Below are 13,861 nucleotides of genomic sequence, written 5' to 3'. Positions count from 1 at the left end.
ACATAATTTTTATATCAAATAAAAAAATTCAAATAACTTATTTTTAGAAAAAAAATTAAAATCTATTATGCTTCCTTTTTTTTATTTATCTTTCATAATTCTTTCATATTTTGAGTATTTTCTATTATTGGTTTTATGATTTTAAAATTTTATATCCAAATACAATAGAATTATTTTTTTATTGAATTGTAAATATTATATATTATAAGCGAATTGTAATATTTGTGTAAAATAGACAGATCTATGTTTTCTAGGTTAATTTATGTCAAGTTAGTCATTTTGATCAGATTTGTATCCATGAGAATGATTTATGAAAGTGGATAATAAAAGAAAAATTATAAAATACAGAAGGTTATAATTAAGAAAAGTGGCTATTTAATTATATTTTGAATGCTAGTCTTAAAGTAAACGAATGAGTTTCTTAAACATTTAATATGTAATAAATAGTGTGTATTTTGAAAATTAAGTATTGGTATTTGAATATGAAAATATTAACAACATGACTTTTTATATATTTTTAAATAAATTATTAATTAAATTTTATTTAAAATACAAAAAATATGTAAATTATACATTTTATTATAATAAACAAAAAATATTTTAATAAATTAAAAATTAATAAAAAACACAAATATTTATACTAGGTTCATGGGTTTGCTTGAGAATGTGTTTATAAAAAATAAAATGTTATGATGGAGGACTTTCTCCTCTTACAAACACATATTTTGAATTGGTATTTTTTTTAATAATTTATAACTTAATTATTTTATTTCTGAATTTTTGCATTTGCATAAGTTATATGTTTTAATTCTAATTATTAATGATCATATTATCATAAAAATTAATTTTAATATACGTGTGTAAATAAGAATAAAACTTAAATATGTTATTGGTCCCTATAAATGTAGTTCATTTTGTGATAAGTCCTTATAAAATATTTTGTTAAGATGTAGTCTTGAAAAATTAGAAATTTATGATTTAGTCCTTGCACTGCTCGTGCTTTCCTTTTTTTATATATTAAATAGAAAATAAAAAATTAACATGACATGTCATATGCTTTCCCGAACGTGCAATAAAGTAATAAAGATATCTATCTATAGATAGATAATAGAGTTAGAGTTAGATCTGCGTATGTTTAATAAATATAAGCCTTATTATACACTTTAATTGTATTCTCCTATTCTAAAAAAAAATAGGTAAAAATACTTTTTTTTGCGAATTCAAATTCTTTTTTAAACAACTAAAAAAAAGAGCAAGCTCAGCACTCTACGTGGTGTCACATGGCCATCTCGAAGCCTAGTCACAACTTATGTAACATGTCACACCATTTATTATTTATTATTTTTATTTAAAAATATTTACAAATAAGTCCCTAAACATATTTTACATAACTACATAAAGTCTATCTAACTTTCTTTCTTTATTCTCCGTCGTCACTCCCTTCCCCTCCCTTACAACCCCTTTCTAGCACCCCTTCTTCCCTCCCATTTCTTCCTATCCTTTTGTCATTTTTACCTCATCTCACTTATCCCACTAAGGCTTCCACACTCTCTCCACTTGCTATGGTCCTATCATTCAACTCTCCTTCGATTTCCTCCACTGCATCGTCATTTTAACCCTTGAAATCGCCAACTTGTCGCGAGAATGATAGTGATGTGGCAAATGTGAAAATGATTGTGGACATTGTTGAGCTGGCAAAGAAGTTCAATGTGTCAGATTTTGTTCGGGGTGGGGGAGGGGGTGATGCAAATGGTGGTACGAGTATAAGTGTTGAAAAGAAAATGATGTAGAGAAAGGAGAAGGGTTATGCATATGTGAAGAATGGATATGGATGTCGGAGGAAGAAGGATGTGAGGAAGGGGTGGGAGAAATGGGTGATGGAGAAAGGATGGGGGGTGTAAGGATGGTACAAATAGCAAAAAGGGAAGGTGTGAGGGAGGGGGCGGTGCGGATGGTGGTAGGAGTGTAGGTGTTAGAGAGAAAGAAATGTGGGGAATGGAGAAGGATAGTGTGGATATGAGGAATGGGTGTGAGTGTTGGAGAGAGAAAGATGTAGGGAAGAGGTGGAAGAAATAGATAGTGAGGAAGGGGAAGGGGTGGTGCAAATAGAGGAATGAAAGTGAGTGAAGGAGAGGGGTAATGTAGATGGAAGTGTGGGAAAGAGAAAGGGGTGAGTGAAGAGGAAAGAGTGGAGGAAAAAGAAGAGACTTTTATATAATTATATAAAATAGGTTCATAAACTTATTTGTAAATTTTAATTTTAAATAAAAAAAATGATATGACATGCCACATAGAATGCTGAACTAGTTGACAGAAAGTTAACTCAGCACTTAATAGAGAAAAAAGCTAATAATAAAGATTAAATTCTAAATTTTTAACTTTTTAAAGATTATATTTTAATAAAAAAATTATAAAAATTTATTACAAAATAACCTACAGGAACTAATAATATATTTAAACTTAAGAATAATATAAACTCTATTCCTATTTTCTTAAAAATACTCAAATGGGTAGTATATAGATGAATTGTTGTCAAGCTTCTTTTAATATTTTCTTTTTTAATTCCAAAATATATGGCATTTGTTGGGTGACTTATCTTAATATAATGCTATGATCATTAAGGTGCCTGACTTGCTTTATCTTTCAAGGATTTATTATTTCCTGATTTTAAATTAATGACTAAGCATCTCTATCTTCGTTGGCTTATATTAAAAATAAAATAATAGTCGTAATAATTACACATTGATTTCATAGAAAAAGACGAATATCGCGTGTCGGTGTCTAAGATTTTTTTTTTATTAACAAACATTAATGATATTTAATTATAAAACATTAAATACGATTTATTAATTTTCTTAAATATAATATTTTGTATTTTATTTATAAAAATATTTAATTTAAGCAGATCGATAAAAAAATAGTTGATGTCATAAATTTATATTTTATTTTAACAATATTTATAATATTATATAATTAAATTAATGTAATTAATATTAAATAAAAAAATATTTATTTCTCTAATTAAAAAGTAGATGTTTTGTTTACGTAATTTTTATAATAAGTAAGGATGTAAATAGAGTTTAATGATTAATATATCTGAAAAAAGTAAATATAATTTATATAAATGAAAGTTAAAATAGTATTATACATTAGTTTTAGTTAATTAAAATTTTAAGATACCATATATTAATATATGAAATAAAAGCTATAACATAAAAAATATGTAGATTTTTAAAGTAATAAAATACATATAATCTTAGTACACGATAAAACTAATTTAAAGGAGCTTTTAGCTCTATTTATTTACATGAAAACATTAAATTATGTTAATATACAAAGTGTAAAAAGTATTATGATAAAAAAATTAAGTAAACCAACTCATGTAGTTTAAACTTTAAATAAATGATTTTACATTTTCTAGGATTACTTGTATTAATTTAATTTGTATTTGAAATTTTATAAATTTAGAAAACTTAATTTAAATATATATGCACTAAGTATTTATATTTAAAATAAAAAATTGAACTAATATTAATACTTAAAATGCATAAAAAAAACATTTGAATTGGTGGAACCTATCTTCCTGAAAGGTACTTCTATTAAATGTCATCATTGTTCCCTTTGCTTATCATCAGAAGGAAAGCACCCTCACCTCATTAAATACGTGTCTTTATTTTTCTTCTCTTAAAGGTACTACGTCTGGTAAGGAATATTCTAGAAAATTTTTACGATGTTTATACAATATATATATATTTTTTAGAATTATTTAAATAATTTTTTTAAAGTAGAGAGGATAATCTGTTTCGTTTTCTAATCGAGTTCAGATTACCATTTATAAAAAATAAGCAGAAGGTGGAGGGTCCTCTAGAAAATAAACCTGGCACGTGGGTTTACTTTGGTATGAATAAAAAACTACTGTATCCATGTTGACTTGATCAAGATGAATCGAAATAACATAATTGAAGAAGGAAAATTGAAAGACTTGGTCCATACGCATATATACCATGCAATATTCACAAGCACTTTACGTATTAACTCTCTAAAAGCGAAAAGCAAAGAATGGTGTGGAACATGTTTTAATCAAATATATTAAATTAAAAAAAGATGGAAATTAGATGTGCAATGCAGTGGAGGTGCAGCTAAAAAAAATCTTCTAATCAATGAAGCATTTCCAAACGAACGATTATTATTACTAAATTAACCCTAAAAGAGCTAGAAAGGTTAGTAGTAGCCGACCAATGCCAACCCATGAACCTCTTTTTCTTTTCTTTATACGCTCTGTTTGCATTATGTGACACCCTACCGGTTTGCCTGTCCCTATTAACCTATAATAATTAAACACATTTTAAACGACCCCGTTCCTATCTAATTCCCTTGTCGTTTTATCCACAAGCCACGATCCAAGTTGCTCTACACACTCCTTAAACAAACAATTAAGAGTTACAATTAACAATAAAGCAAGGGCAGTCTCGTAAATATATCTCACCAAAAAGGTCAATCTCGGCGATTCATCTCAATTCTCACACAACTCAACGGAATCTCACTGCACTGCACCGCACCAACTTTGCTTCTGCTCTACACCACAGTGAAACCGCCACTCTCTCTCTCTCTCTCTCTCTCTCTCTCTCTCTCTCTCTGCGTTTTAGTACTATTTTTCTGTTGCACCGGACGAAACCGTTTTTCTAACAACCTAGAGAGAGAAAGAGAGGGTAAGTGGCACGGACCGTGATGCCGAATCCCGAGGGTCACCGTAACCAACACCGGTCGAGGACTCGACCGTCCACGTCAGCGCCGGTTCGGGCGAGGGTTTCGCTGAAGCAGTTGCTACGGGTGACGTCGGTAGCGAGTGGTATTCAGTTCGGTTGGGCCTTGCAACTCTCTCTGTTAACGCCGTATGTGCAGCAGTTGGGGATTCCTCATCAATGGGCCAGCATCATATGGCTCTGCGGCCCTGTTTCTGGGCTTTTTGTTCAGCCCTTAGTGGGCCACATGAGTGACCGCTGCACTAGCCGGTTCGGTCGACGAAAACCGTTTATATTGCTCGGTGCGGTGGCGATCGTCGTCGCCGTTCTCATCATCGGTTACGCCGCCGATATCGGGTGGTTGCTCGGCGACACCGAGTCTTACCGGCCTTGGGCTATAACAGTTTTCGTCATCGGGTTTTGGATCCTTGACGTCGCTAACAACGTTACGCAAGGTCCTTGCAGAGCTTTGCTCGGTGATCTCACTAGTAAGTGAAGTTCTTCGTCTTATCTTGTGCTTTCGATAGTTGGATTCGCTATCCCTAATCGAAGTTTCCACTGTTCATTTTTTTTTTTTTGTGAATTGGTTTTACTTGAATTATGGTTCAACGAAGTTTAAGCTACCTTGTTGACTTGGATGTCTCTTGATGCTTTATACTGTGTTATATAGAATGGTTTCATCTATGTATCTTGCATGTGAACAGTTGACTATACTTTGACCGTTATAATCGGCGTGAGTATTTGTTGTTGACCTGATTTTACCGAATTTTCTTCTGAGAGATTTGTACTAAATAGTGAATTTGATGTTTGATTTGGAAAGGTTGTGTAGTATGTGTAGTTTGGCAACTTAATGATCTCCTATTTGAAGAATTGCAATGATTAAATCACGTTGCTTGTCAAGGATTGTTTTGTGGGGGATAAGGAAGTTTGGGTTAAAATGGCAACAAAGAAGTGCTTTTGGAACTGGATTGAGTCTTGAAGGGCATTGTATTCCCTTTCTGCATTCTAGTAGGGGAGTGTGTTACCATTTTCATTCTATTCCTTTTGTTGCTAAATTTGTTTAGTGCTTGCTTTGAAACTCATGGTTATGGTGTGGATGCCAAGTGAATTTTCACCTTAGTTATGGCCTTGCATTTTGATTGCTACGTGCTTTTCTCTGATAGAGGAAGAATAGAATGTATATGTAGAATGCATTTTGTACAAAACTAGAGACTCATGGTTGTTTTTCATTGTAACTACTTAAGTATGTGTATAATTGTGTATATAGAATGTAAGCTGGTGCGACGAAGAGTGTATGCACCATGCAGGATAGGATAAGCTGCTACTAACTCACCAAACTAACATAAATAAGAACTGATATCTAATTATTTTAACAGGAAATGAACTAACTCAATTAGTTGCATTCCCCTATGGACTCAGCACGTAAGGTGTTGAAAAAGTGGGATTTAATCAGCTTCTTTGAAAATAAATTAGTCCTGCCTTGAATGATGCCATAGATCCTCCATCCAGTTGATCTCTGCTTGATATTTACTATTGAATATAGGTCTCACCTAAATTAAAAAGAATACAGTAATTATATTTTATTTTAGTCACATCTGACGTAAATGTTTGAATAAATGTTATGAACACTGCTTTTCCATGCATTGGTAATTATATGTTACTTTAGACATATGAAATGACCATTTAGAAGGAAGAGAGAGAGAGAGAGAGTCATGCGTGCTTCATGTGAATTCCCTCACTCCCTCCACACCCCCAACCACTAAAAAGAACAAAATGCTTTTATAACATCTGTCATAATTCTTATGAAAGTGAACATGATCAATTTGAAACCAAACAAGGCATTGATGTTCCTCTTCATTCTTTGCTTTATCTTTTTCTTTGTTGGAATGTTAGGCAAGGATCCTCGAAGGACACGTGTTGCAAATGCTTATTACTCGCTATTTATGGCTGTTGGCAATGTTCTTGGCTATGCAACTGGATCATACAGTGGCTGGCACAAGATTTTTACTTTTGCACTTTCCCCTGCTTGCACAATCAGTTGTGCAAATCTCAAGTCTGCTTTCTTTCTTGACATTGCTTTCATTGTGGTCACAACATATATCAGCATCATGGCAGCTCATGAAGTGCCTTTAAATTCAGATGAGGCAGCCCATACTGAAGCAGGGGGAGGGGAGTCAGGTAGTGCAGAAGAAGCTTTCATGTGGGAATTATTTGGGACATTCAAATATTTTACAACGCCTGTGTGGATAATTCTGGCTGTTACTGCTCTGACATGGATTGGGTGGTTCCCATTTATCCTCTTTGATACTGACTGGATGGGTCGAGAGGTTTATGGTGGTGATCCAAATCAAGGCCTTATTTATGATGCTGGAGTTAGAATGGGAGCACTTGGTTTGTTACTTAATTCAGTTGTTCTTGGATTAACATCATTGCTCATGGAGTGGCTATGCAGGAAGAGGGGGGCTGGATTTGTGTGGGGAATCTCAAACATCCTGATGGCTGTTTGCTTTCTTGCACTACTAGTAGTAACCTATATGGCAAATAACATGGACTATGTAGGCAAAGATCTACCACCAACTGGCATTGTGGCAGCTGCCTTGATTATCTTTACTGTTCTTGGGTTTCCACTGTCTGTAAGTTCCCCTACTCTACTACTAAAAGCATATTTTTCCTTTCCTGTCAATTTGAAGGCAGTCCTTATGTCTCTCTGTTCATTAAAACAAAGGTTCAAAGTCTGTTGTTCTTGAATTTGTTTTGGAATTGTAGTGGCAAATACATATCAATTGTATTAATTGACTTGTTTCAGCTGCATAATCCCCTTCGCACAAACTGTACTGTCTTGTATGACCTCTCCCTTTATTTATTTATTTTGGGCAGTCCTTGTGATGCCTTTTATTCTGAGGATAACATGATGTGTCAGAAATGAAAATTTCAATGTCGTTCCATATATGTGAATGTGTTGAAATTATATATACTATTTGATTAAATTAATCCGTTTGAAATTATTTATTGTAGATCACTTACAGTGTTCCATATGCCTTAATTTCCACCCATATTGAGTCCTTGGGACTTGGCCAAGGTGTGCTTGTATTCATATCCTTTTTGTTCTTTCCTGAAGAGGTGTTTGTAGAATTATTTATATGGATTGTTGGTACTTACAGGGTTATCAATGGGTGTCTTAAATCTGGCAATAGTGATTCCACAGGTATTTCTTCTTTTGAATTCCTTTTATGTATGATTCAAGTTGAACCACCTTTATTTTGTTGTTCATACCAACCTTGTGGGAAGCATAATCTTAGATTTTCATTTGAACTTAATCAACTTCTATAATTTAAAATTACCTTGAAATGAACTTAATTATTGGTCACAAGTCATGAGGTCTAAATAATTGAGGTTGAATGGTCGTATCTGTTGATACCACAAATGGCAAGGCAGTAAGATGTAATATGTGATCCCTTACTATGCATTTGCCTTAATTAAAACGAAACTTTTTGGCCTCTCTGAGGTCTTTTGCTGAATAAGATCATCAGTGCAGGCTTTTTTCAGGGTGTGGTAAAGTTGCAGTTTAGTTTTGTATTATTGTATACCTTTGACTAAGAAACATAAATATGGACATGCAAACTGCAACACAGTAAAATTGAATGTGTTCTACTCCCATTTGAATTCAAGTGTCACATCAGGTCGTAAACTGGTGCCTAACACAGACTTTGCTAAGTTTTTGCTGTGTCTACTTAATAATTTTGAATTGGTCAACTTATTATTGCTTTTCAATGGTTTATTGCAACACAATTAAAATTGTCCTTTTTAATTTAATAATAGAAGAAGTATTAATAGATTGAAGATTTCCTTTAGAAAAGAAAAACCTCAGACTGAGCTCCAAAGGTAGACCGTGAGCATGTTTGTATCCCATAGGGACAATAAAGTCTCCTTTGTCCTTTGCTGAAGCCTTTAAAATTAGTCAATAGAACTTGTTGCCAGATTTGAAGTGACCCAAGATTCACCAAATTCAACAGGTGACCATGGGAAAATCTGTTCATTGCTGTTGACAACTGACTTTTTATTTTTGCATACCGTTCCCTGCACTATTTTTGGCAGGCATTTGGCACTTGTACGGGTTATTCTTTTTGCTTTATTTAGTATTGTTAGAAACTAGAAAATAGACAATATAAATGACTTGAGAGAATTGGGGAATGATTGTATTATTTGCTGTAAAAAAAAAATAATACAGAAGAAAATACAATCCCATTGCCACAGAGTACAGCTCCTTCAGAGAGGCTATTGCCCTCTGCCCATAATAGAATTTCCCAAAAAATCAGCCTCCTCTCTCTCCTAATCATTCCCTATATACACTAAATATTCATTCCTTACTGTTTGGCAATTCTGTTACAACCCTTGGCATCTCATCTTTACTCCCCTTACTCCGGTTTCTTCTTACATATACTCTCCACACCTTGGGCCTTTCCTCGTGATCCAAGTCCACATTTCCACTCCTATCAAGTATAGATTAGAAAATAATTTTTATTTTACAGAAGACTTGTGTTACGTTAATATTTGGTTCCAAGTTGAACCCTACAATCCCGCATAATGTTCAATGAGATTGGTTTGGCTTCCACTTTAGTTTGGCTCTTGTTGTTGGATTAGAGTTGCAGACATATAGAGGGAAAGAGTGTAATCACCACATTAAGTCACATTGAGCATATGACACCACATCTACTTAAAACTTTAAGGCAATAGGTGGTAGGACATCACCTTTTATATACTAGTCACCTTCTCTAGTTTAGACAATATAAGACATCTTTTTACTTGACTTATTCTTGATTTCCAACACTCTCCAATTCAAGTATAAGTCTCCAATACTTGCCTCCAAGTATAAGTCTTTTTTCTTTCTTCATTTTTTTCTCTTTTTCTTTTCTATTTCTTTTTACTTTATCCATCCATCCTTTAGCAAAAGTGTTTTTTTAACACCACAAGTATTATTTGATGACACAAGCATTAGAGCTCACTCAACTGTTGGAGCACACCATTTCTTGGCCCACAAATGCTTCTTTTGTATCAATACAACCTGTACTAGGATTCCTTCGATCGAATCCACCATCAATGTACAAAGACTGTCGATACAGCTAGGATTCTTTCTCTCAGATCCATCACCAACGTACTAGGATTCCTTCACTTAGATCTACTACCATGTACTTCCATACTTGTTTGTCACCAGAATCGATTGACTTTGATACCATTGTTGGGTTAGAGTATCAAGGGAAGTCTATAGATATACAGAGGGAGAGAGTGTAATTACCACATTGAGAAAATCACTGCAAGTGGATTTGGACATCACATCCACCTAACACCTTAATGTTGTGTTTGTATACGGTATTTCAAAATTACAACTCATATATTTAGATAGTAAGAAAGAACAATTTAAAATATTGCAAAATTTTAACTAAATTATTTTATGTCCAGCAGAAAGAATGGCTTGTTTTTTCAGATAATTTTAAAATATCTCTTTTACTCTCAACTTTCTGAATTTATCATTTATAACTTTTCTCATACTTGACTCTCACTCTAAGCATTCCTGATTATTGATTTCATATTTCCTAGTTTTAAAATTCTCCATCCAAACACAACTTAAGGCAATAGATGGTGGGACATCACCTCTTTTATACTAATCACCTTCTCTAGTATTCTAGTATTAGACAATGTGAGACTTCTTTTTACTTGACTTATACTTGATTTTCAACACTTTTTTGATATATAAGAAGCAACTTCATTATGCTGAATAACATATTTAAATAGTTCTTTCAAGGATTTGTTCTCTTTGATATATCAAATCTAAGAATAGCTATTATTAGATGGGGACAAATTGAATTTAACTTCGTATTATCATAATGCTGTAATGAAAAAGTATAGATATCACATTTTGAGAAACTTAGATTTCAGTATAGCAGCATACATAGATTATGGCGTCACTTACATATAACCTACTGCTGTAAACTATTAAATTTATTATTTTTGTGTTTGAAATCACGAAAATGTGAAATTAATTTGAATGGATGATACTATCTCCTTTACATTGTAGTGACTAGATCATCAATTCCCTTATTTGGACTCCTTAAAAATATAATTTGAAATGATTTGCTGTTCAATTCTCATGTTTGGAACATCTCAAAGCTGAATGGATTTTTTTTTTTTTTATCAAATTTACTTTTGTGCCCTTACGTAGAATTGGTAAAATAAAATATGTTAACTAATAAGGGCAAAGTTTTCAATTCAAATTAGTTAAACTAAAGTCAAATCTAATCCTACCAAATTTAGGCTAATTTTTACATGCGCACAACTTAAACTAAATGGTTTCAAACTTAAGTCAATTCCTATTTTATAACTACCCTAACAAACTTTTATTTATTTACCAAATCAGTTTCTATTATTTATTGTTCCAAACATATACTGTGTAGCGAATGATGTTGTGTGTTCTATAAATGAAAAGTCTGTGAAAAGAGTTGTAGAGGTGAATTGGATTTGTGTTTCTGGTGCTAATGAGTTACCATATTTATCATGTTTAAACAGATAGTGGTGTCCCTGGGAAGTGGACCATGGGATCAGCTATTTGGTGGCGGAAACTCCCCAGCCTTTGCTGTGGCAGCTGTTGCAGCCCTTGTCAGTGGACTCATAGCTGTCTTGGCTATTCCTCGATCTGGTGGCACACAAAAGGCTCGAAGCCGTGTATGAGGTATCATGTTCTGTCTACTTTTGGCACTTATTTCTTTCAAAGAAGAATGGTGAAAATGAACAGGTAGCAAGAATTTGTATATAGTTATTTTTTATTGTAGCCTTTTTATTGAGCTTTTCTCTGCTCAAGATTCCACACCCCCAATTGTTTTCTGATAAATAAATGAATTGGCTGTGCTTTAATCTTATTGGTCATTATCTAAAGCCAATGACCTGATTTTTGAGTGATATTATTTTTTGAAGCAAAGAAAGCTTTGGGAACAATTTTTGTTTGTGATCCTGATGAGCGAGTTGTCTGTTTAACACAGTGAGGTTGGTTGGCTATGTAAACCATGAGAGACATCTACAGGCTGTTGTAGGAAAGGGTGAATACTCTTTATGTCAAAGGAACAATGTAAAACACGAAATTGATATTTCATTACTTTTCCAACCATATTGGAATCTCATGTAACCATAAAAGCTGTCACCAAATACTGGTTGACACTATGTGCAATCGACGGAGACCTTGGTCATTGTAAATCAGTCCTGCCTGTGTAAGATATTTCTTTCAAGGCGAGAGAAAGTAGTTAGGGCATCTTCCATGTGTTCTAAAGTTGATCTTGGGCAACATCCTTTCCCATTAAGACGAGTTGCTGCTGATTGGGAATTATTCTACACGAAAAATTCTTTTATTTCAAGGCAATGCTGATTGTGCATTAGTGCTTCTATAATGATATGTTGGAATCTTATAAATGTATGATTTGTTTGTATTAGTGGGATGAATGTGTTTAATGGCCAACAGTGAATATGTGAATTTTGCGTATCATGGAGACCTGGCTTTAATGCCCCTATTTCGGGATAAACATTTTTCTTTATATATTTAGTTTGTTGGTCATGCTAAGACATTATTTGAGGAGCACTTAATCTTCATTTCTCAAAATCAAATGCTTTTTATTTTCATTTTATATTTTTATTCTAGTTTCGTAATCAATGCTTAGGGACAAATTCCTTAATTCATTTAGCTGCTTTTGTACCGTGGAATAAATTCGTGTTTGATACTTCGCCGTGATTTGCTTAAAATTATTTCGCATAATCTTTTACGCAACACTTCTATTCGCACGCACTCTACGTACGTTACCTCGTATCATTTTTATTTACTGTCAAATCTGTTTATCTATAACCCAAGGCTTTGCTACAACGAGTATGTTGATTGAGAATTTATTAGAGTTTCGGTTAAAAAAATACAGTGAAAATATGTCAGAAATTAAAGTTGAGGCACATGACACTACGCACATGGATTATAAAAGTTTTTTACTTTCAATTACTGAACTAATATTTTAAGGGTATATGTCATAATTTTTCATGTTTATTTATAATTAACTCTGGTATTTGTGACAGGAATTACATTGATTATAAATAGTTAAGTGGGTATGCATGAAAGTGCGATAGAGTAGTATTATTCGACCATTTCCGTCAGCCTACTAAAATTAAAGTTCTTGTATATTTTATCTGAAGTTATAATTTGGTCAAAGTAAGACGCTTACTGGTTCTGGTCCATGAAATGGATAGCATAAGTCTCTATAAATGATTACTCAAGGTCCCATGTGGTAGAGTTTAATGATGCTATGTCCGCAGTAACTCCATTAAACCAAAACAAAGGAAGTAATTTGATTCGTGGAAAGAAAGAAAGAAAGACGGTCTTGGTATAACAGTTGCCCCCGCGAGTTTTGGTTAGAGGGATACAGTCATGGAAACTGTTCGATTTCTAGAAAAGCATAATCTTTACTAATGTCAAAATTATAACTTGGATTTGTTTTGTCACTCTTTTTTCCCTTTCAAAAGTTGTGTTGTAGTATTCATTTTGTCATATCTACGAGAAAGTTATATTACCCCTATATATTGTAATATTTTATAACATTTTTTTTCTTTATTTTTCTCCATCACATCACTTATTTTATCCCCCACTTCTCTCTCTCTCTCTCTCTCTCTCATATTTTTCCCAATTGCGAAAGTAGTTACAAAAAAGAGTATTAAGAATAAAATTTTGTAAAACAATTCTGTCTGATCTCCACCGAGCCAACTTGTCTTAAGATGTCTATTTGATTGATGACAGTACATTTGTATGCCATGATCACGTGATCCTAAAATTGGGTCTCTTTCAATTTATTAAATCCCTTAGGTGGGAGGGAATTAGGCACTGTCCTTACCCAATCATAATGCCAAACTCAAAATGGGATTCCATTTCATGTTCATCCTTTGGATGACACCAGTTTTTATTTTTCCATTTTCAGTACTGATGTTGCTTCTCCTTTATTGATTAATTTGAAGCATTTGTTCCACTCCAAGATGCATGTCATTCATTCACATTAATTGGTTCAGCAACAAACGCTTGGAATCTGATGTGGGGTATCACGTGT

At 33.1% G+C, this 13,861-nt stretch overlaps 1 protein-coding gene across 2 annotated transcripts; it reads left to right on the top strand.

Moving 5' to 3' along the window:
- Positions 1-4,503: 4,503 nt before the first annotated feature.
- LOC113846257 (sucrose transport protein SUC4-like) lies at positions 4,504-12,376 on the top strand. 2 transcript variants are annotated; one of them, XM_027474310.1, is made up of 6 exons: positions 4,504-5,230; positions 6,636-7,375; positions 7,758-7,821; positions 7,904-7,947; positions 11,304-11,466; positions 11,774-12,376. In XM_027474310.1, the coding sequence occupies exons 1-5, from the start codon at positions 4,729-4,731 to the stop codon at positions 11,463-11,465; spliced, it is 1,512 nt and encodes a 503-aa protein (XP_027330111.1). In that variant the 5' UTR covers positions 4,504-4,728; the 3' UTR covers position 11,466; positions 11,774-12,376. The 2 variants fall into 2 exon arrangements, with proteins under 2 accessions (XP_027330111.1, XP_027330110.1); XM_027474309.1 differs by having other exon boundaries at positions 11,709-12,276.
- Positions 12,377-13,861: the final 1,485 nt, after the last annotated feature.

The sequence above is a fragment of the Abrus precatorius genome, unplaced genomic scaffold (assembly GCF_003935025.1).
Source record: "Abrus precatorius isolate BTA unplaced genomic scaffold, Abrus_2018 Scaffold8, whole genome shotgun sequence".
Taxonomy (NCBI): Eukaryota; Viridiplantae; Streptophyta; class Magnoliopsida; order Fabales; family Fabaceae; genus Abrus; species Abrus precatorius.
Note: the sequence above shows the minus strand (reverse complement) of the source record. Positions and strands in the feature narration are given on the sequence as shown.

Coding starts and splice junctions, on each gene's coding strand:
- LOC113846257 (XM_027474310.1), top strand. CDS start 4,729: ATGCCGAATCCCGAGGGTCACCGTAACCAACACCGGTCGAGGACTCGA. Junction 5,231..6,635: donor TTTGCTCGGTGATCTCACTA/GTAAGTGAAGTT, acceptor TTGGAATGTTAG/GCAAGGATCCTCGAAGGACA. Junction 7,822..7,903: donor GTCCTTGGGACTTGGCCAAG/GTGTGCTTGTAT, acceptor TGGTACTTACAG/GGTTATCAATGGGTGTCTTA.